At 35.7% G+C, this 21,318-nt stretch overlaps 1 protein-coding gene across 5 annotated transcripts in view; it reads right to left on the bottom strand.

The window, feature by feature from the left end:
* The window catches only part of gabrb3 (gamma-aminobutyric acid type A receptor subunit beta3), a 458,372-nt gene that overhangs the window by 88,143 nt on the left and 348,911 nt on the right, over positions 1–21,318 (bottom strand). For all 5 annotated transcript variants that reach the window (XM_051927197.1, XM_051927198.1, XM_051927196.1 and 2 more), the window contains 2 exons: positions 9,662–9,744; positions 5,588–5,725 (listed from right to left, as the gene is read on the bottom strand). In XM_051927197.1, the coding sequence (XP_051783157.1) occupies positions 5,588–5,725; positions 9,662–9,744 (221 nt within the window). The remainder of the gene's footprint in view (positions 1–5,587; positions 5,726–9,661; positions 9,745–21,318) is intronic.

The following is a 21,318-nucleotide window of genomic DNA, read 5'->3' as shown; positions in this document are numbered from 1 at the left end:
GTAACTGAAGCTAATTAGAATTAAATTACAAATATTATGGAACAAGCAACATAGTTATGCTTATTTTAAAAGTAAATTACATTCAATCTGATAAATAAGGCATCAGGGATATGCCATATAAACTTAGTGCTTAAAAGTAAATCAATTTAGTGAGACCTACTAAGGTATTAACAAGGTTTTATTAAAATTAGGGAAATATGTGGTTCTAATATTAGATGCTGTTGGGTATTTATATATACTGTATTTTTGTGTTTTATGTTTTTTTTAGTTAATTAGGTATTATTATAGTGTCTTATTCTTACATCGTTATTTCTGTTAAGTATGTACTGTCTGTTTAAATATCTTTATTCATTATGTTTTGTGGGTGGAGCCCTAAGAGGCAGGGCCACCCTGACATCACTCAGCTGCTTTATCACTCTGGCTTAGAGAGAGCTGAGGATGTTTGAGCAGGAGAACATTTATCATGTATGAGTTTAGTGAGTACCACCATTTCTTAGTTTTTGCCAGTTTTGCTGGGGGCTCTTCCTTGTTTTCAGTTCACGTGATTACGTAGGAAGCGTGATGACGCGATACGTGACTCCGCCTCCTCCATTACAGTATATGGACAAAAAAGAGGTTCCAGTTATGACCATTACGTGTAGAATTTTGAAATGAAACCTGCCTAACTTTTGTAAGTAAGCTGTAAGGAATGAGCCTGCCAAATTTCAGCCTTCCACCTACATGGGAAGTTGGAGAATTAGTGATGAGTGAGTGAGTCAGTGAGGGCTTTGACTTTTATTAGTAGAGATATATATATATACTAGCAAAATACCCGCGCTTCGCAGCGGAGAAGTAGTGTGTTAAAGAGGTTATGAAAAAGTAAAGGAAACATTTTAAAAATAACGTAACATGATTGTCAATGTAATTGTGTTGTCATTGTTATGAGTGTTGCTGTCATATATATATACATATACACATATACACACACATATACACACATATACAGATATATTATATATACATATACACATATATTTTTTATATATATATTTTTAATATATATATATATATATATATATATATATATATATATATATATATATATATATATATATATATATATATATATATATACACATACATACATACATACATACATATACACACATAGATGCACTTACAATAACATAGAAATCAATATAAACAACATTAACATCATTATCATATGAGAATATGAAGTAATATATAAGAAGCACATTTCATATAAATATAAATTATTAAACAGTAAAATCTTCTTCTATAATTTGCTACCGTGGCTTTTCGTTGGTCTGTCCAGGATTTTAAATCACCTGTAGCTTGCAAACCGTTTCACCTATTGACTTGAAATCTGGTACACATATAATACGTCACGTCTGCTATCCGTTTTATGGGTGATGATTGTATTACTCTTTTTATGTTTATTTTATTTTAGAATCAACTCCTATCTGCGCACACCAGGGCGGCCGTGGGCAGATGCGTATGGTGTATTCACTCCATGTTATCGTGCATTGCGCTGTCACTGGTATTTTGATAAAAGAATTTGAACAATATATAAGAAGCGTATAAATTATTAAACAGTAAAACATTAACATTTAAGAAGTAAAGTTACATTGAGTACTACTGCAGTGCCTTCGGGTATACCTCATTTTTTCTTTGCCCATTACATGCTTAAATGTATACATTTTTTGGTGTACCTACCCGAGAACACGCGACATATAACCGAGCGTGGGAGAAGCATGGATTTTAAACACGGGTTGAGTTCATGTGCTGGTCTCCCTCGTGGAATAACTGGTAATGTTTGACTAAAATGTACAGCGAGTAAAACGACATCACCTCCTTTTTTTTTTTTACGATCTCTGAGATCTTGCTTTTTTCGGTTCAAGGCTTCATAAGCTCTTTTATGTGCCATGGTGTACTTAATAAGTACTAATTATCCCAAACCATCATCTTTGAATGTTGCAAGACTTTCGCCTTGTATGTAGATCGGGGTAATTACATTCATTGCATTCCTAGTCTGAATCACAATCTGATTGTATGGGTGGTTACCTGGCACTGTAGGGTTGCCACCCGTCCTTTAAAATACGGAATCGTGCCGCGTTTGAGAATGAAATTGCGCGTCCCGTTTTGAATCAATACTGGACGGGATTTATCCCATATTTTTTTTATCATTTTTTTTTTAAAGCAGCGTGTCATGCAAATCATCCCACACGCATTTTATGAAGATGCCTCCTTTCCTACTTTTGATTGGGTAATACTTGATGTCATCGTTAGTTTGATTGGTCTTTTTAACTGTCCAGTGAGGAGGGCGTGTCTTTTAAGTACAGTCTGCAAAGTGTTGGCACTGAGATGTGGCGTCAGCGCCATAGTTGAAGCCCCTAACGTTGCGGTCAGCAAGTCGGCTAACATCCGCCATGTGCCGTCTTTCAGTTGCGAGAACCAGATCATAGAATGGTTGAAACTGTTGCCCTTAACGTTGCGCCACGGCGTGTGGTTCGTTTATACCTCGTGTCTTCTCATTAAACTTTTATCTCGCGAATATGTTATTGCAATCCGCAGCGGGAGTGTTTCTATAAACTTAATTTAAACTTACGTTTTACACCGTGCTTTGTTTCCCTTATGAACATGCTTGTATGCTTCACTCGCTCCGTTCTCAATTGTTTAATTAATTTTTTGCTCTTCGCTGTTTCCGGCTGTTCCTCCATTTCCCCCTACTTCGTTCTTTTATCTCGCGAATATGTTATTGCAATCCTTAACGGGAGCGTTTCAATAAACTGATTGAAAATAGTTTTGCATTTACCTTTTTAGTAAAAGGCGAGCTTTTAAGCCTGAGAAATCACCCCGTAAATGCACACGTTTAATTGCACATGTGTTAATATGTATGGTTACACAGTATTAAAAGACAGTGAACAACGTCAGTTACCTTTGTTCCCGCGTTTGATAAAAGGTGAGCTTTTAAGCCTGAGAAATCACCCCGTAAATGCACACGTTTAATTGCACATGTGTTAAATATGTATGCTTACACAGTATTAAAAGACAGTCAAAAATTAACGTCATTTACCTTCGTTCCCGCGTGTGACTCGTGCTGTAAATCTCTTCCTTGTTTTTAGTTCACGTGATTACGTAGGAGGCGTGATGACGCGATACGTGACTCCGCCTCCTCCATTACAGTGTATGGACAAAAAATATGTTCCAGTTATGACCATTACGCTTTGAATTTCGAAATGAAACCTGCCTAACTTTTGTAAGTAAGCTGTAAGGAATGAGCCTGCCAAATTTCAGCCTTCCACCTACACGGGAAGTTGGAGAATTAGTGATGAGTCAGTCAGTCAGTCAGTCAGTGAGTGAGTCAGTCAGTGAGGGCTTTGCCTTTTATTATTATAGATTTTATATATATATATATATATAATCATTTGATGCCCTTTTATTTCACAAGCTGAAGTTTACAGTCACCCTTCTTTGTGTGGGTTTTTTTTTTTGGTTTTTACATATTTTTTAGCACTCTAAGTTTCTTTTGAAGGCTTCAATCCCTATTAAGACCATTTACTCTGAGGGGTAAATGTCTTTTTGCATGACCTTTGGAGGTTAGAGTGCAGGGTAGCCATTTGGCAGCACCCTTCGAATAATTTTCATGTAAAGTGCCTTGCTCAGGGTCCCAGTGGAGTAGATTCCTTCTGGCAGTAATGGGATTTGAACTGGCAGCCTCCTAGATACCAGCACAAATCCTTAGTCTCAGAGCCACCACTGACTCGCTATGTTTGGGAGTCCAAATCACAACAGATGCAATGTGTCCACATTTACTCTTTCAAATATAAGAATTCTAATGGCAAAAACATATTTTGGTACTCAGCTAGGGTTCTGTGAAACTATTTGCCCAAGTATCTGAAAGGTATTGTATTACCTAATGTGAGATAAGAACAGGCATCCTGGCCAGGGAGGAGCACAGGTTATTAAATGGACAGGAGGCCCGAGAGGAATGTTGAACAGATAACTCTGTGCCCAGCCGGCATAAATTAAAGGGTAGATCAGTAGAAGCTGGGACTTGGGAGTGGTTCCATCCTCCATGCGCTAGGTGGCATTGAACCAAATCAGGACACCTGCAGGGGTCCTAGGGAAATGGAGTCTGGAAATGAAGTGCTGTAGGGGTCCACTAGAATTGATAGAGGGCGCTGTCGGGGGAGGACCACTCTACTTTTGTCTATCGCCCAGAAGTACTTCATAGAGGAGACAGAATGGCACTGGAAGCATTCCTGGGTCTGGCATAAAAGGAAAGTCTCCTGACTCTGATTCCCCCATATGTGGCAGTGGGCAAAACTCAGCGGAGATGGAGAAGGAGGAAGAACTGGGAATTATTTACTGGTTCTGTGGTTTGGGGCTCTCTGGTGCCCTTCTGGGGTAGCACTAATCATTTTAAAATGCTTATCAAACTTTCTCATTAAACAAATTGTTTTAATCACTGAAAATTTGTGAAAATGACATTCTCCAACAAGTTTTGTTAACTCACATCTTTCATTAAAAGTTAATATTGAGCAAAAAAGTCTATCATGGAAATTTTGGGTGAAGGCAGAAACCAAGCCATTTCATCACAGGAATTCCATTATATGGCACATTATAGCTTACCTGTCCAATGAAAGTATCATAAAGTAAGCCACAATGCTCAAGAACCCATACAAATACACAGACAGTGGGTGCATATATTCATACAATGCATAAGTGAACGGAGAACTGAACCCAGATTACTGTACTATCATGCCACCAAGATTGTAATTAATTGAATTTAATGTTATTTGTGTCACATGAACCCAATACTACATTGTATGTGTATTGTTGTGTTATTCTGCCGGATTACAATAGAAATAAGGCTTCTGGATTTCTGTTTGAATTTAGATTATATATTTTAAGATTTGGCAAGATTCACTTGTATTTGTAAATTAGCAAGTTCTGGCACTTCACGACCATAACCTAACTGCATGTGGTCTTTGGTGTCTTCAAGGTGGGAATCTTGCAACCATTTCTTTCCGCTTGGTTTAGTCTGTAGCTTTTTTGATGGTAATTTTCACATCTCGGCTGCCTGTAACCTCTGCTACATCATCCATCCACTACCTTCTTCTTCCTTTCCCTTTTTTCCAGTTCTCTTCCACAATTTTGTACAGTTCTTCACCAGTCAAGCCCCTAGCAATATGACTGAAGAATTTCATGTTTTGCTTCAATATTGCCTCCACCAGAATTGGTTTTGTCATACTAATTCTTCACATCAATTCCTTGTTTGTGGTCTTCTTCATTCAACTAATTTTCAGTATTCTTCTCTTGCATCATATTTCAAAAGCTGATATTTTCTTAGTCAGTGCCAATGTGAGAGTGAAGGTTTCTTCTCCATACCACAGAGTGCAGTTTATTCTTTATGTTCAGAGGTAGGTGCTTTTCATCAGTTTCCAACAGATTCAGAGTTTAATATTTCAATAAGAAACAGCAAATGAGCGGAGTATGTTTCTTTAATTTCCATCACACAGCTTTAAAATGTTTAATTTGTATTTCTATTATTATGCATAAAGAAAAAAGATATGCTTGTTACCTGTGGCAAAGACAACATTCCTCGAAACCAGCTTGTGTTCTACAATGGAAAACTGGGGTAATTCAATTCTCTCCACACCTGTTACAGCATGGTCACCACCTCTCCAGTAGAACTCAATATCATCTGTTGTATATCCATCTATAACAAAAAAAATATATGTGACTTTAATCATATTTTGGATAAATTATTAAAAATAGGCCATTGTCTTCAAAAACAATCAATCCATTTTCTGAATTCAGGCCAAAGGAGGGTTGAACCTACTGTATCTCAGCAACTTTCAAGTGAATTATGAAAAAAATGCATTGATTGATGGGTTATTGTTAGTTGTTGTTTGTGAGCGATTTATGGTGAACTGGAGCTCAAATTTCTTAAAAGAAAATTCTGAAAGAAGTACTCAATGGACATTTAAAATCTTTGTCAATGTTTCAAGGTAAAAATATTGTCTGCAAAGTTCCGTGATGGTTAATAGTTCATTGTTGCATTACAGGTCATTGTTACGCTTTACAAATAAATGACAGTGTCACGAACTACTGAATGTTTATTCTGCAGATAATGTAGCCATGAGGTTATTTTTAATGTAATTGAAATCTTGAGTACACATTTATTCAATGTATGCATAATGTGTCATTAAGTCACAGTAAGGGTGCTTGTTGCTGATTTAATTCATTTCTAAATAAGTTAACTTGCTTGCATTTATTACTTTTACAGTCATGAATATCACGTAATGTACCTGCTACAATTTCAAGGAGCAGGAGAAGGAGCTGCTGGGATAGAGGTTTGCATAAGCACAAGCTGCTGCAATGTGTCCAACTCTGACCGAGTTTACCTGTTTTGCAATCAGGACTGGCAGCTGAACAAGTAAAAGATAAAAATCTACAAAATTTGCAAGCTGAAGTAACTGCTCTCGAGGTAAATTTTAAAACTGTAAATTAATTGAATTTGCTCAGAATGTTTCTCAGTTCTAACAAGAAAGAATTAGAACAGTTGTTAATGTCTTTCAATTGGAGCTTTTGAAATTTCAAAAATGTATACAGTGTGCTCTATTTCAGAAATCTCAATAAAAAGTGAACTTTCCATATAAAATTTCCTTGAAGAATAAATGTGCCAAATTTAAACAAAATTTCTCTGCTGGGAGCTGAGACATTTTGTGCAGACAAAGAAACAGATAGCCACTTTTTTGTGCATTTCACTCTTCCACAGTTTCTTCACTTTGATTCTGGCAGTTACCCTGAGACTTGCTTTCTTAGTTATTGTCCTCCTGGTTACAACCTTGTCTTGTATTTTTATATAGGAGATCCATCTTCTGATTCCATAATCCTTCAAAACTACTGCTGCTCTGCACAAATATTACATCTATAATGTAATGAAAGCTCTGCTCACATAATCTCATGATCCATGGGCAGATCCAGGCTAATTTATGTCTGCTGCTTCCTAGGAAACATGTATTTCACCATATTTGTAAAATCGGTCCAATTCTAAAAAAGGAACAAAACAATCAAATCAAGTGTATGTAGTTTTAATCAAACTATCAAACGTGTAATGGAAGGCAGAGATGGGCTGTCATCCTGGCTTGGGTGGATGATATTTCCTTACTCAGATGCAAGACCCTTATAATGAATGGACAATGTGGGTGGTGTTATGAATTTACTGTTATGTTTTTTTTTCCATATGGATATCTAATCTTATATTTATTTTGCTAATATTTATTTTCTAATTGTTTTGGAATTATTCAGCTTGATTTATCATATAGTTAATTTTCATTTTTGTGACACTATCTCAGGTTACTCACATGATCATGATTGTTATATGTTTTGGTGTCAGATGCCCTTCAGTATAAAGCTGGCAACAACTGGTGTGTTAGCATCCCTCATTGGATTAAAAGAAAACATTTGAAAATCGTTCTTAGCGATAATTAGTTTTTTGATCAAGAAGGCCTATTGGCAGCTTCATCTGGTTTTGAGCATTTGTTTATTGACAGTTTTCATATTTGCATTACTCCTTTGACTTTCCTTTGATTTCCTGGTTTTGATCCCAGCACATTTTTGACTCTGCTCTCTGTTACTTGCCATTATCTCCTGGAGCCTCATGTATAAACGATGTTGTGTATGCCCATTTCCATGCTCACATTGCGATGTATAAAAACTAAACTTGGCGTAAAGCCATGCACATTTTCATGCCAGCTCAATACCTTGCATACACAAGCTCTCCACTCCACACGGTTTTGCAAATTGGTGGCACCCAGCCTCAAAGCAGCGCTACTGTTCCTTTGTGGTTTCACTTTATTTTTTACATTCACATCCCCGACGCGGTTTTATCAAATACCCTGAAATTAACCGCATATCGTTTTTTAGTTCAAGGCATCTGATTGTACTCAACCTGTAACCATATAATGGTGGACTGAATGGCTAAACTATTCCAAATACCATAGCCACTTTAGCGTTGTTACTCTAAGTGCACCACTTGGTTAACCCAGTGTATATGAATGTGAAATCACAGCTCTACAGCAGCTGATCGGATAGTTCTATGGCAGATTGTGCCAAGAGCAGGAAGAAATATCAGGATACAGCTTCTAGCACACACTGTCTCAGCCATGCGCACAATCCATTTGAACTTCTCCCATTTGGCAAACGCTTCAGAGCCTTTCCTGCACGGACCTCGCGGTTCAGAAACTGTTTCATCCTAAGAGCTATAAACGCACTCAATCAGTCCATCAAGTGCTCCCAATAGAACTGTTTGTACTTATAAGTACAATTGCCTCACTGCAAACTTGCATTGTAATATTGCACCACCTGAGCTACGTATGCTTTCATATTGTATATTTTCACTGTTGTTTATCCTATTATTATTATTGTTTTTGTAGGAAAATAAGTTTATGGAGGATTTGCATATTGAATCTCATTGTACCATACAATAACAATAAAGGAATTCAATTCAATTCAATAGAAGAGAGTGAGTATTTACAGATGATGACGACTGGCTTCTAAGTCGATTTAGATTGTGATGTGACATCTTGCCTGAAGAAGGGGCCTGAGTTGCCTCGAAAGCTTGCATATTGTAATCTTTTTAGTTAGCCAATAAAAGGTGTCATTTTGCTTGGCTTTTCTCTACATTCATAATGGCTAACATGGTACAACACCCTAGTACTATTGACTTATGAAAAAATTTGTATTTAGCTTACCTTAAGAAATCTGGTCAAGTAAATTTTACTTACCCCAATGGCAGATATTTTTGCTAAATAAAAGCAAAACAACTCCCATTTAAAGTTTTTGTAATTTTTTTTTTTGCAATGTTTAATTCAGCACCTAAGAGACTCAATTTTTTAAAACAGGCCTGACAGATGTAAATTAATTGAGCTAAGCCTCCATTTAGTCTTGAACCCATAAAGTGCAATGAAAATATATTGCACAAAAGTATTGCACTCCTTTGATGTGAACACTGACTACCAGAAAAACAGCCTGCAGCAGTGGTACAAAGTAAATCCAAAGTGCGGTGCAGTGATGTCGCCTCCCTGCACTGAAGATGAGTAATAGTAGCTTCCTTGATGTTGGACTACTTCTTCTGCTCAGCTGTTTTTATTGTGGCAAAAAGCTGTAGTGCTGAGTTCTGAAGCGAGAGGGAGTGACAGTGGTGCAAATCCACCAAATGTGCATCATGTACATGCTTTAAATGTCATTAAAGTATAGCAGTAGTTTGCAAATTTACTGGAATACTAATTTTTAGAGATTATAATGGTACTTTATTTGTTCAAGTATATTATATTTTATAATGAAAAATCACATTTCATATATTAGTTCTTGCATAGAATAAAGGCAACAGAATAGTTATTACAGTGCTGAGTATACTAGATTTCAGCATCATTCTGATACTTCTAAACTGATATTTTCTTACCATAAATATACCGAGTTGTAGTTCTCTCCAGCCCCAGCCAATCAAAAATAATGCATTTTTCACCTTGAAACATGCATTTAGATTCTTTCAACATTATAGGTAAATCATAATGCTGCTGCTCTAAAAATAGACTTGAAAAGTACTATTTATGATCTGTATACATGCATTTCTTTGTAGACTACTTACAGCTTTCTATTTCCAGCGTGCAGTTCTGTTCATCCAAAGGGTACCTTCGTAGATCCATCATGCAGGCAGCAGTTGTTGTTATTCTAAAGAAAAACCAAGTTCAAGAATATATTAGTGTTGTACGTGGGGAAATAAGACATTTTCTGTATGTTTTGACATTAGTTTTGTCCACAAGTTCATGTCTGACAATACATTTTTAAAGTCTTTATTCACATAGAGCCCCTAGTCTAATGATTGATATACTTTAAACTAACAGTGTAGTTCAGGATTAAGCTCACAGTATAATGAATTATGAGAAAATACATTGAGGCAGTCAGAGCGACTTACTCTGTTTTGAATGACAGTTGAGTGGATAGATAATAACGAAAAAGCTTTAGCATAGTACATTACAAGCACTAAAAATAAAACACATTAAAAATAATGGAAAAACAAAGAATTAAACTGTACTTTACAAGCAAAACCTAAGTAGTACTGAAATGTGGGTTATAAAATGTAACCTTTGAAAGTTTCCATAAATGTAAAGTAAGTATAGAAATAGGTTCCTGGGTTATGCTATAGAATAATTTTTAAAATGGGGGAATTTCTCAACAATGTCTCAGTTTTGACAGATCTCTGCTGCCAAATTATCTGTGGTTCTAGGTGGATAATATAAGAATGTAAGCCACGTTTTACACCATGAAAAGGGCTGCATGAATTCCACAGTTAGGCCTCACAAGTCAACCGAGATGCATTAAACTCTGTTTTGACTGACGTCATTATGCCTTTCTTCTAAATGATTGACATGTTTGAACATGTTGGGAATGGATGGGTAAATGTACTGTGTCATTATCAGAGCAGAAACTAACCATCAGCCTTGCGGTGGTTTGAATTGGAGGCAATTACTTTTAAAACTATAACCGAATCTATTAGCCATTTAATGATGTGCCATTAAAAATTGTCTGCTTCATAGTCATGTCACATGCTTATAGTTTATTCAGTTCATAAAAATGTGCCACCGTGACTGTTTCCACTATATCATTGTACTTCTTTCTTATTCAGGTAATGGTGATATACGAAATTAGTAATATCTAAACCAATACCACAAATACTTTATCAAATATTCATCTATATTTGTTGAACCTTCTAAATCTACTTTAACACCAAGGAAAGATATAGCCTATTCTGAAAGCATCAGATGGATGGTAGGAACCCAACCTAAATAAGATTCCAGTCCATTGCAGGATACACATTGTTATACTGGGCTGATGAAGAGTTTCTAATTACCTGAAAGACTAATTTTTAGATGTGGGAAGAAAATTTGAAAAGAGAGAAAAAACCCCCCAACAATTTAGACATGGAAAGAACATGTACAGTAAATGATACAGAGATAGAGTCTCTCTTGGAACTGAGCTAAACATTGTACCCCTTAATCTCTATTAATATATATTGTACCTAAAGATAATCTAGTGGACACAGAAACAGAGTAAGTTCTAAGTTTGTGCCTAAACACTAAGAATATAATTGCTTTACCTATTTGAGCTCTTAAGATGTGATATAGCCTGGTTTAAACATGGCTGAGAGATCCAGGCAAAACAGCTCTTAAGAATAACTGAAAGTAGTTATACACGTGTGTAATACAAAAAGAATGTGTGCACTGTAATTAAAATAAAGTTGATGCATGTATATTAGAAATGCAAGTTAATATGTTAGTCCTTGGAACAGTGGTATAGTGGTTAGTGATGTAGCCTTGCAGCTCTGAGAAACCTTAATTCAATTTCTGGCATGGCCACACACTGTGTGAAGTTTGCAAACTTATCCAAATATTTTTTTTTCCCTCACACAATTTAAAGATGTAAAGATTAGATTGACAGAGAGCAGGTAGATAACCTGGCATCAGTGACTACGGGCATGTGAATGACTCTTTCAGTAGATTAGCACAATATCTGCGTTGGTTCCTGCATTGCACCAAATGTTGCAGACATGGGCACAGGCTACCTGAAGCCATGAATAATACTAATTTGGTTACAAAAATCGATCAATAGATGTACTTTTATTATGGAGTTCCTGCTTAATCAAAACTAAACATTTATTTTAAAATAGAATGGTTTCACATGTAGAGTTTCTACAGGCAATCTAGAACTTCTATGTATTTTCTATAAAAAAATGTAAAATAAGATTTATCACAAAAATATTAAATGGATCACAAGATTCATTATCTTATTCAACAAAGTAACAAGCAACAAAAAAGAAAGGATATTAAATTAATTAAAGAGCTAAATTGTAGTGGCCCTCAACTACACTTTTGAAAAGCACAAAGCTTTACATATTTAGTCTTACCCATCCAGGCTATTGTAATATAATATAAAAAAAAGCTCATACACCAGTCAAAACTATCTTGTAAATGTTGTCTATCTAATATATGTATTCTTTGTATCATACAGGAGGGCCAAAAAACTGAAGAAAGATGATATAGAAAGCAAAGCGAATACATTAAAAACACAGTGTACTTTCACATAAGTACATAAATCACTTTTCTTTTGTAGACAGGTAACTTATTTCACCAACCTGGACAATTACTCTGTTTTTATACGTGTAATACTGTAAATGAATGTGAAAAAGGCAACTTATCAGTCACTGCTTAATATTTAGGGAGCTTCAATATAAATGATTTATCCTAGAAATTGGTGCTTTTCACCTGGATTTATGCAAATACAAGTAATTCATTTTCAACTCAGTCACTTACATAGTGCTTCAAGGAAATATTTTATACAGATGTAAGCATATTTTTTGTGTGACACAGTACTCGTTAATATCATTGCTTTTTTAGCTGTGCATTGCAGGCTGCTCACAAAAAAAAAACACTAACCAAAATTTTAAAAACAGGTTAATTAATTTCAAATGGCAACAATGTAAACCTGAATATATTTCATTTAAATAGGATAGGCCTTTTACTTTTTTAATTCTGAAGAACTGATTAAGATTTTGGCATTATGGTTTTTGAATTTTCTATTTAGATAATGGAACTTGAAAATGTTATACAACTCAATTGAAAAAATATTATAGCAGTAAGTATATTGTGAGAAGCAAAATGTCAGCAAAAGAAAACTGAGCCAAGGCAGAAATGCTTCTTACAGATGGCATCTAATCTATAAAGAGATGCAAAATAGAATGGTGTTTGTAATAGCTGAAAATATTAGTGGTAAACCAAAGAAAGGCAAGAATGTGACATTATCAGTGACTGGGACCACAGGGAGAACTTGAAAGGAAACACCTCTCTACATGTCAATTGGGTTTCTGTTATTGTTACTAGCATACCAAATTCTGAATGATAACAAATATGCTTCCTCAGGCTGCTGCAAATGGTTTGTCACAGGATAAATATATACTATTATACTGTACATGATTCATGCAGATAAAAAAAAAATATTGCTAGACTACAACATTAAAATGCATACACACAGCTTTTCATGACCAAATTCTATTAACAATGTGCCATTTTTTACATCACCCTAAATAGAGAGTTTAAATGGCACAGTTTAAAAGACTTAGATATAGTAAATTTAGTATACATAAAATCACTCATAAGTTTAGAATTTCTAATTAGAGAAAAGCCAAGCAAAATGACACCTTTTATTGGCTAACTAAAAAGATTACAATATGCACGCTTTCAAGGCAACTCAGGCCCCTTCTTCAGGCAAGATTTTATAATTTTTAATTATAAAATGTAATTAAACTTGTATCTTGTTTTACTTTTTCAGTTTTATTTTGCAGAGTATAAAAGCTAGCAGCAACTTCTATGAAGCCCAATGGAATCGATCATTTTCTTTTGGACCCAAGAGGTACTCTAATAATGTTTAAACATTGCTGAATACAGTAGATGATACATGAAGAACAGGCTCTGTCACTGCAGTGCATCAGGGTTAAACTGTATAAAGTTTAACTCAAGTGACATGTGCTGCTTGACTGAATGTAATTCACTATAGAAATATTTCTGTCATGATACATATTAAGGGAAAATATTGTACTTTCTGCCCTGAGTGAATTAGGATATTAAAAATTTTACAACAATATATAATTTTAAATGATGCTGATGCATGTTTACATTGTGAAGATGAAAAGGCAGGAATTCAATTTTGGATTAACAGCATAACAGACAAATAAAGAATGAATAATTACAGTAGCTTAAAGACAGATCATATTTACTGTTTTTCTTGTATTAAACTATTTCACTTCTGTAGATAAAAGTTAACTTTATATCAGTTTCTATGTGTAACAAACACAGGATTTCCACCACTATACCAGACAAGAGTGCATAAAAAAGACAAATATTTCATAAACAACTTTGTTGCATTTGTTAATATTTCATACAGTAAAAAGGTGAACTCATGAGAAGCTGGAAAAAGAAAAACTAGTGAAATCAAGACAAGACAGCTATATATTCAAATGAAAAAAATACAGCAAACATGTTTTGTTACATAAAATAATTGATATTATTGTTTAAATTACCATATTAACATGTCATTTGAAACAATTTATGAGATGGACATTTTCTAATTAGATAGATAGATAGATAGATAGATAGATAGATAGATAGATAGATTCTTTATTAATCCCAAGGGGAAATTCTGAGCAATGTATTTATTATTTATAAAGTACATGTTGTAATTTTAGTCTGTTTCATTCTATTCTAGGAATTTTACAGCTAGTTTAATTTTGGAGGATTTCAAGTTACTTCTCTAGCTATATTAAGAATCCTCAATTACACTGAATTCCAGCAATTTCATTGAGCACTTGTATTAAAACTCTTCTGTTACAGTTGGATTTTCATCCTCCATATGTTACCCACCACTAGATCAGTTACTGCCATATAAACTTTAAACTATTTACACTAATTAACTAAAAATTTCAATGAAAATGGGCTTTTTTGGTTATAACACCCTATATACCATGAACCTAGAGCAATAACAAGTCTCTACATTCATTCTATTCCACTTGTTTGGATTGTTATGTGAAATTACATTTGTACAGTATATTAATCATAAAAATGTACACATTCTATAATATCATATCATGTGGTGCAGTAGTATTGGTGCCCCATAAATCAACCACCATGGCCTGAAATCATCCACCAGACTTTGTCTATGTGATTTACTGTATGCAAGTTCTTGACTAGGTGAGTTTTTCTTTGGGCACTTTGGTTTTCCTCCCACATCTCTAAAAATGTGCTGCTTAGGTTAATTGGCAATGCTAGAGTAGCTTTGTTTAAGTGTGATTATGTATAAGAATGGGTCCTAAGAAGGAACTGCTGTTGCTAGGGCTGTTTCCTTCATTGTACCCAGTGCGGCTGATATTCTAACAAAAACAAGTTACCTGACGATATCTAATCCACATTGTATGTTTGTTTCTTTGTTACAATAGTTAGACAAATGTGTAGGTTGTGGGCAGTGAGTGGGGATTTGAGAGGGGTGTGATGGTTTTGATTAATAAGGGCTTTGGCTTTATCCTTGCAGGATCAAATGCACACACTTCATCAATGGTCATACAGTTGTGTTTATGATGGAGACTGCATTCAGTCCTTCAATGTAACAATGTTTAACTAAGCAGCCATTAACTGAGAAGCAGCAATCATAATACACCTCACATATCAGCTGGTTCTCTACTAACTCATTTCTAACAAAAGCTATTTTGCCTTTAATGAAACTTTTTGATTACAAACATTTTACATGCATGTATTTGCAATGCTCAAAGTGTGGTTTGCAATTCTGTGGCATTTTCAAAATGTTTATTTTGAAGTACTATAAAGAGCCTTATTTTAATTTGTGAGCTTGCTCATGTATTCTCATCTAATTAGCCCATTAATTAGCTAGTTTATTCAGAGCAGACAAAGACTCTCTTAATTAGGGTATATTATCATTTCCATTTATTGCACAAGTCTTAATCAGAAACAGTTGCCTTTTTTAAAGTACTTGGCAGGATTCTTAACAAGTACATTAAAATTATTGTTGAAATGGTTTTGCAATAAAAATGCTCCACATGTAATACATTTTGACTAAAATGGAAAAAGTAGAATTAATTTTTGTAAACCTCTTTGTAAACCTCTTAAATACAATACAGAATTTTGGTTTAGTGTTTCAAGGAAGCAAGTACAATGTGCAGAGCATTGCTGTTTTTATGAAGGCATAGACCATCATCTGAGTATGAAGATACATTATATATATATTTTTTTTCTTCTAAGACAGTAGAGATTGTTTTGTTGAACCTGAGACCAGCTACTAACCATACCTGTCTGGCCTATAAAAGAGCAGAAGGGAATTTGTTCCAAAGGTTGCATGGATTTGAACATTACATTTTCCAGTAGTGAGGAAGGCAGAAGAAGAGATAAAAATAAGTAATTATACCCTAACTTTATCTGTATGATGTGTTTCTTTTTTTTTTTTTTTTACAGCAAACACTGATTTTCCAATATTAGCCTTAGTATTATTCAAGCGTTAAGCACTATAATGTAGGACACTACCTTTTGTTTACAACATTCTCCAATCAAAACAACAAGATATCAGTATAAACAGTTGAGTATTAAACCAATGATAACAAAAGTACCATGAGTACTATTCCTGTCGCCTTGAATAATACATAATAAACCGCATTCCTTCATTTTTATAACCACATTATAATCAAAGTATAAATCCATCAATCTATTTATTTATTGTGCCTACTTTATCAAACCGAAGATTAATGTTGGACACTGTGGTGCCTCAGAACCCCACAAACCGGTCGGTCTATTTTGATTTTGCATGGTTTTCCGATATGTCTGCACGGGGTTTTCTGTGCATATGCTAGTTTTACTCCAACATTGCAAATACTTGTAGATTAAGGAAGACAGATTACTGGTGACACTACATTAGACTGGTAACAACGTAGGCCACTCAATCTTACCATGGTGACTTTTTTTCAAACTTTAAAACAGTACATACATGTACTGTATATTGACACTTTTTTTAGAATCATTTAAACTACACACCTGGCCTGGCACAACTGTTGTTTCTTTTGCCAAAACCAAAATTTTCCACTGCCTTATTGTTAATTTTATATCCTACTTTAGCATTAAAGTCCCACATAATGATTTTATACTGAGATGTACTGTCTGTCATCTATAATTTTATAAGCCTTCACATTCAGATCAGGAGATTTAGGAATTTTATGAAGATGTTGAAACAAATTTCAATGATATCAACCCATTAACTTTTGTTAATTTCTAGGACTACTCTTGCTACTCTGTTAGAAACTCCTTTATGTTCAATAGCGTTTATTTAATAATAAAACCTACATCTGAAGTTAATCCCCAATCTGTTCCTTGAAAATAAAACACTTCGCCTGATTTCAATCATATTTGAACACAATTTTTCCTATGTAATTCTGACAAAGCAACTATATCCTAATTTATATTCTTAAATGTAATTCATAATTCTACTAATCTGTCTTTGCAAGGTAGCTTTTGGCAACTCAAAGTCAAAATAATTCAAGTTCCATTTTATTTTTTGGTCTTAAAGTCTAGTAACTCATTATGGTTATTATTATCCTCTGACTTACTGCAAGACCAACCACTGCTGTTGTCAGTTGCAATCCATCTTCTGGGGAATGTCAGTTTTCAAAGTTTCATAAATAAAGACATTTTACAGTGGATTCCATACCATTAATGACCAAGACCAAGAAGATCTGTAGATGAGATAAAAGTATTTGCAGGCATGGCATGGTTGAGAAAAGCAACTGACTGTCATGTTTTGAACAGTATTGAGAAAGCCTTCATCCAACAGTGGATAGATAATTGCTGAAATATTCAAAAAAATTAAAGGAACACTTTGAAAGCATCAGATCTCAATGGGGAAAAAAAATCCTGCTGGATATCTATACAGATATGGACTGGGTAATGTGTTAGGAATGAAAGGATGCCAAATCATTTGACAGAAATGAAAATTATCAACCTACAGAGGGCTGAATTCAAAGACACCCTGAAAATCAAAATGAAAAAAATGATGCGGCAGGCTAGTCCATTTTGCAGAAATTTTATTGCAGCAACTCAAAATCATACTCAGTAGTTTGTATGGCCCCCACGTGCTTGTATGCATACCTGACAACGTCGGGGCATGCTCCTAATGAGACGACAGATGGTGTCCTGGGGGATCTCCTCCCACATATGGACTAGGGCATCATTGAGCTCCTGTACAGTCTGAGGTGCAACATGTCAGCATTGGATGGACTGAAACATGATGTCCCAGAGGTTTTAGATCAGGCGAGCGTGGAGGTCAGTCAATGGTATCAATTCCTTTATCCTCCAGGAACTGCCTGCATAGCCTCACCACATGAGGCCGGGCATTGTCGTGCACAAGGAGGAACCCAGGACCCACTGCACCAGCATAGGGTCTGACAATGGGTCCAAGGATTTCATCTCAATACTTAATGGCAGTCAAGGTGCCGTTGTCTAGCCTGTAGAGGTCTATGTGTCCCTCCATGGATATGCCTCCCCAGACCACCACTGAAAAACCACCAAACGGGTCATGCTGAACGATGTTACAGGCATCATAACGTTCTCCATGGCTTCTCCAGACCCTTTCACGTCTGTCTCATGTGCTCAGGGTGAACCTGCTCTCATCTGTGAATGGCACAGGGCGCAAGTGGTGGACCTGCCAATTCTGGTATTATATGTCAAATTCCAATCGAGCGCTACGGCACAGGGCAGTGAGCACATGACCCACTAGAGGTGTCAGGCCCTCATGAAGTCTATTTCTGATTGTTTGGTCAGAGACATTCACACCAATAGCCTGCTAGAGGTCATTTTGTATGGCTCTTCCAGTGCTCATCCTGTTCCTTCTTGCCCAAAGGAGCAAATACTGGTCCTGCTGATGGGTTAAGGACCTTCTACGGCCCTGTCCAGCTCTCCTAGAGTAACTGCCTGTGTCCTGGAATCTCCTCCATGCCCTTGAGGCTGTGCTGGGAGAAACAGCAAACCTTCTGGCAATGGCACATATTGATGTGCCATCCTGGAGAAGTTGGACTACACATGCAACCTTTGTAGGGTCCAGGTATCGACTCATGCTACCAGTAGTGACACTGACCGTAGCCAAATGCAAAATGAGTGAAAAAACAGTCCAAAAAGATGAGGAAGGAAAAATGTCAGTGGCCTCCACCTGTTAAACCATTCCTGTTTTGGGGGTCGTCACATTGTTGCCCCTCTAGTGCAGTGCTCCGCAACCTTTTCTCACCTACGACACACCAAAGTTCTTCCTAGAATTCCGCGGCACATCAAAAGCCAAAATATATAGAAGTGGCGTGGGGGGGGGGGGGGGGGGGGGGTCCGCTCCGAGCTCCAGCTATTTAGGGGCGTCCAAACTACGGTACTTTCCTTTTTTTTTGTTCCTTGAGGAGGCGCAAAAAAAAATTTCTTTCAGCGTTGGGGTGTCAAATTTTTCACCCCCCTGGACAACATGAACTCCAGCTACGCCACTGATATATAGATATTAATTTAATACATGAATTTTACAATAATTTTTCATTTTTTATTATATGTATACATTTATTATAAGTATACATACATAAAAACTATACTATATTTACTTTTATGCAATCTTAATAATTATAACATAATGACTGATTAATGTGATACCTGCGCTTGTTTCAATGAATACAAAAGTTTTATATTCGGCTCAATATTTGACAGCGCAACCCGAAGTTCTTGGTCAAGATCTTTTAAGCATGACCGCTTATCATTTTTAATTAACACAAGAGTTGTTTGTCTTTTTTGGCGTAACTGGGATGGTTTGAATTTAGATGGCGATTTAGTTTACTGGGTGCCATTGCCTCGTTTGATAGCTGATCGCCGCAAATGATGCATTATGGCTTTGGAGCCGTTTCGTCACCACACCACGAGAATTCATATCGAATGTAGTCTTCGTTGTACTTCCTTTTCACAATTTTCTGTTTTTTTTTTTTTTTTGCAACACTTGTGCTGGGTTCTTCATCATCTGTACGTGAAGACGAATCTTTTCCACGTAAAAATGTATCCATATTTAAAGGGGTATAAAACTAAATATGAATCACACGAAGAACATTAACCGTACACAATTCAGCAACACAACTAATAGTAATGAATGATAACTACTGACGCAAGACAAGTGAATGCGACGTAGCACGACTAATACGTCGGCTTGAATTGAATCTAGGTGAGGGCACGGAGCGATCTGCCTATCAAAGCGTACTACGGAGTTGTCTTGCGACTACGTAGGGCCTACGTCTTAGGCGCCAGGCGATGGGATTTATTATTTCAGAGAAATGACACATAAAATTATGAAACCTTTAAAAGGCTATTTACGCGAATATTTCATTGCACGTATTCTCGTTATTGTGTTTCTAAGGAGGACCGTTGAAATATTATTTAGTTAGAAAATTGTCTTATTTGACCGCGTCACACCTGTATCGGCTCAAGGCACACCAGTGTGCCGTGGCACACCGGTTGCGGAGCACTGCTCTAGTGTACCTGTTGTTAATTTCATTAACACCAAAGCAGCTGAAACTGATTAACAACCCCCTCTGCTACTTAACTGACCAGATCAATAGCCCAGAAGATTCATTGACTTGATGCCATACTCTAATTAAAAAGTGGTCCTGTAATTTTTGAGCAGTTTATATACAGTATACTGTGTTCATATTCATATATGTATTGAAATAAAAAAAGCAATTTTGCTCTGAACCATCTGTTAAATCTCATCAGTTTTAATTCAAAATATCCAAAACTGAACAAGATTTAAAACTGCATATTCATTTAATTCTGTTATTAGGTAATTGAGGCTAGCAATGTAGAAAGACATCTAACATTATAAAAATTATATGGTTATTTCATTAATTAATCCTATCAAAAAAACAAAAAAAAGACAACAAGCAGACTCTTAAGAAGACTGTTATTTTACTTGTACATGAATCCCGTCTTCTCTGTTTATAAGGCATGTTTGTGACAACAAAAGTAAACTGGAAGCATACATTTTATCACTAAATTCTTGGTATTATTTTTCTTAAGGTAAGGACACATTTTCTGTTGGCTTGTCTGCTTACAGCACCTGTCATTGGTGGAGTGTCTCCTTAGTTTCAGGCAACATGTTTTCCTCTTTTTGCAGCTCTTTTTCATCAATGATTAAGTTTTGCCATGGCTTATAACAAATTATACTCAGTACAAAAGTGTGCTGAGGGTCTGATATGGCGCCAAAGCTGTCAGTATATTCAGATTGTGGTAGAAAGAAATTGAGTGAGGAGGACTTTTTTTAAATGTGTAAAAGTAATTATTAACTTTCACTTTTTTGTCAGTTTATGTTTATTCAAGGTTATAATATGATGAGGTAGTTAAACAATTCTTAGTTGTAATTCACACCAATTTTAAAATCAACTGAATAATTTTTAATAATCTTTATAACATTAATGAACATGGCTACAAATGTAGTCTTCTGTAATACAGATTCTTGCAGGAATCTCTGTGTATCTACAATTGCCCCCCGCTACAAATAACTGAAATAACTGGATTTGTCTATGACCTTCTTCATGACAAGTTGAGCAAAGCTAGAACAGAGACAGCAGTCTTAACGTGGGCAGCAACAGCTGCAGGAGAGGATTTTTTTTTTTGAGGTAAAAATGATAAG

Source organism: Erpetoichthys calabaricus, chromosome 4, assembly GCF_900747795.2.
Source record: "Erpetoichthys calabaricus chromosome 4, fErpCal1.3, whole genome shotgun sequence".
NCBI classification, from domain to species: domain Eukaryota; kingdom Metazoa; phylum Chordata; class Cladistia; order Polypteriformes; family Polypteridae; genus Erpetoichthys; species Erpetoichthys calabaricus.
Note: the sequence above shows the minus strand (reverse complement) of the source record. Positions and strands in the feature narration are given on the sequence as shown.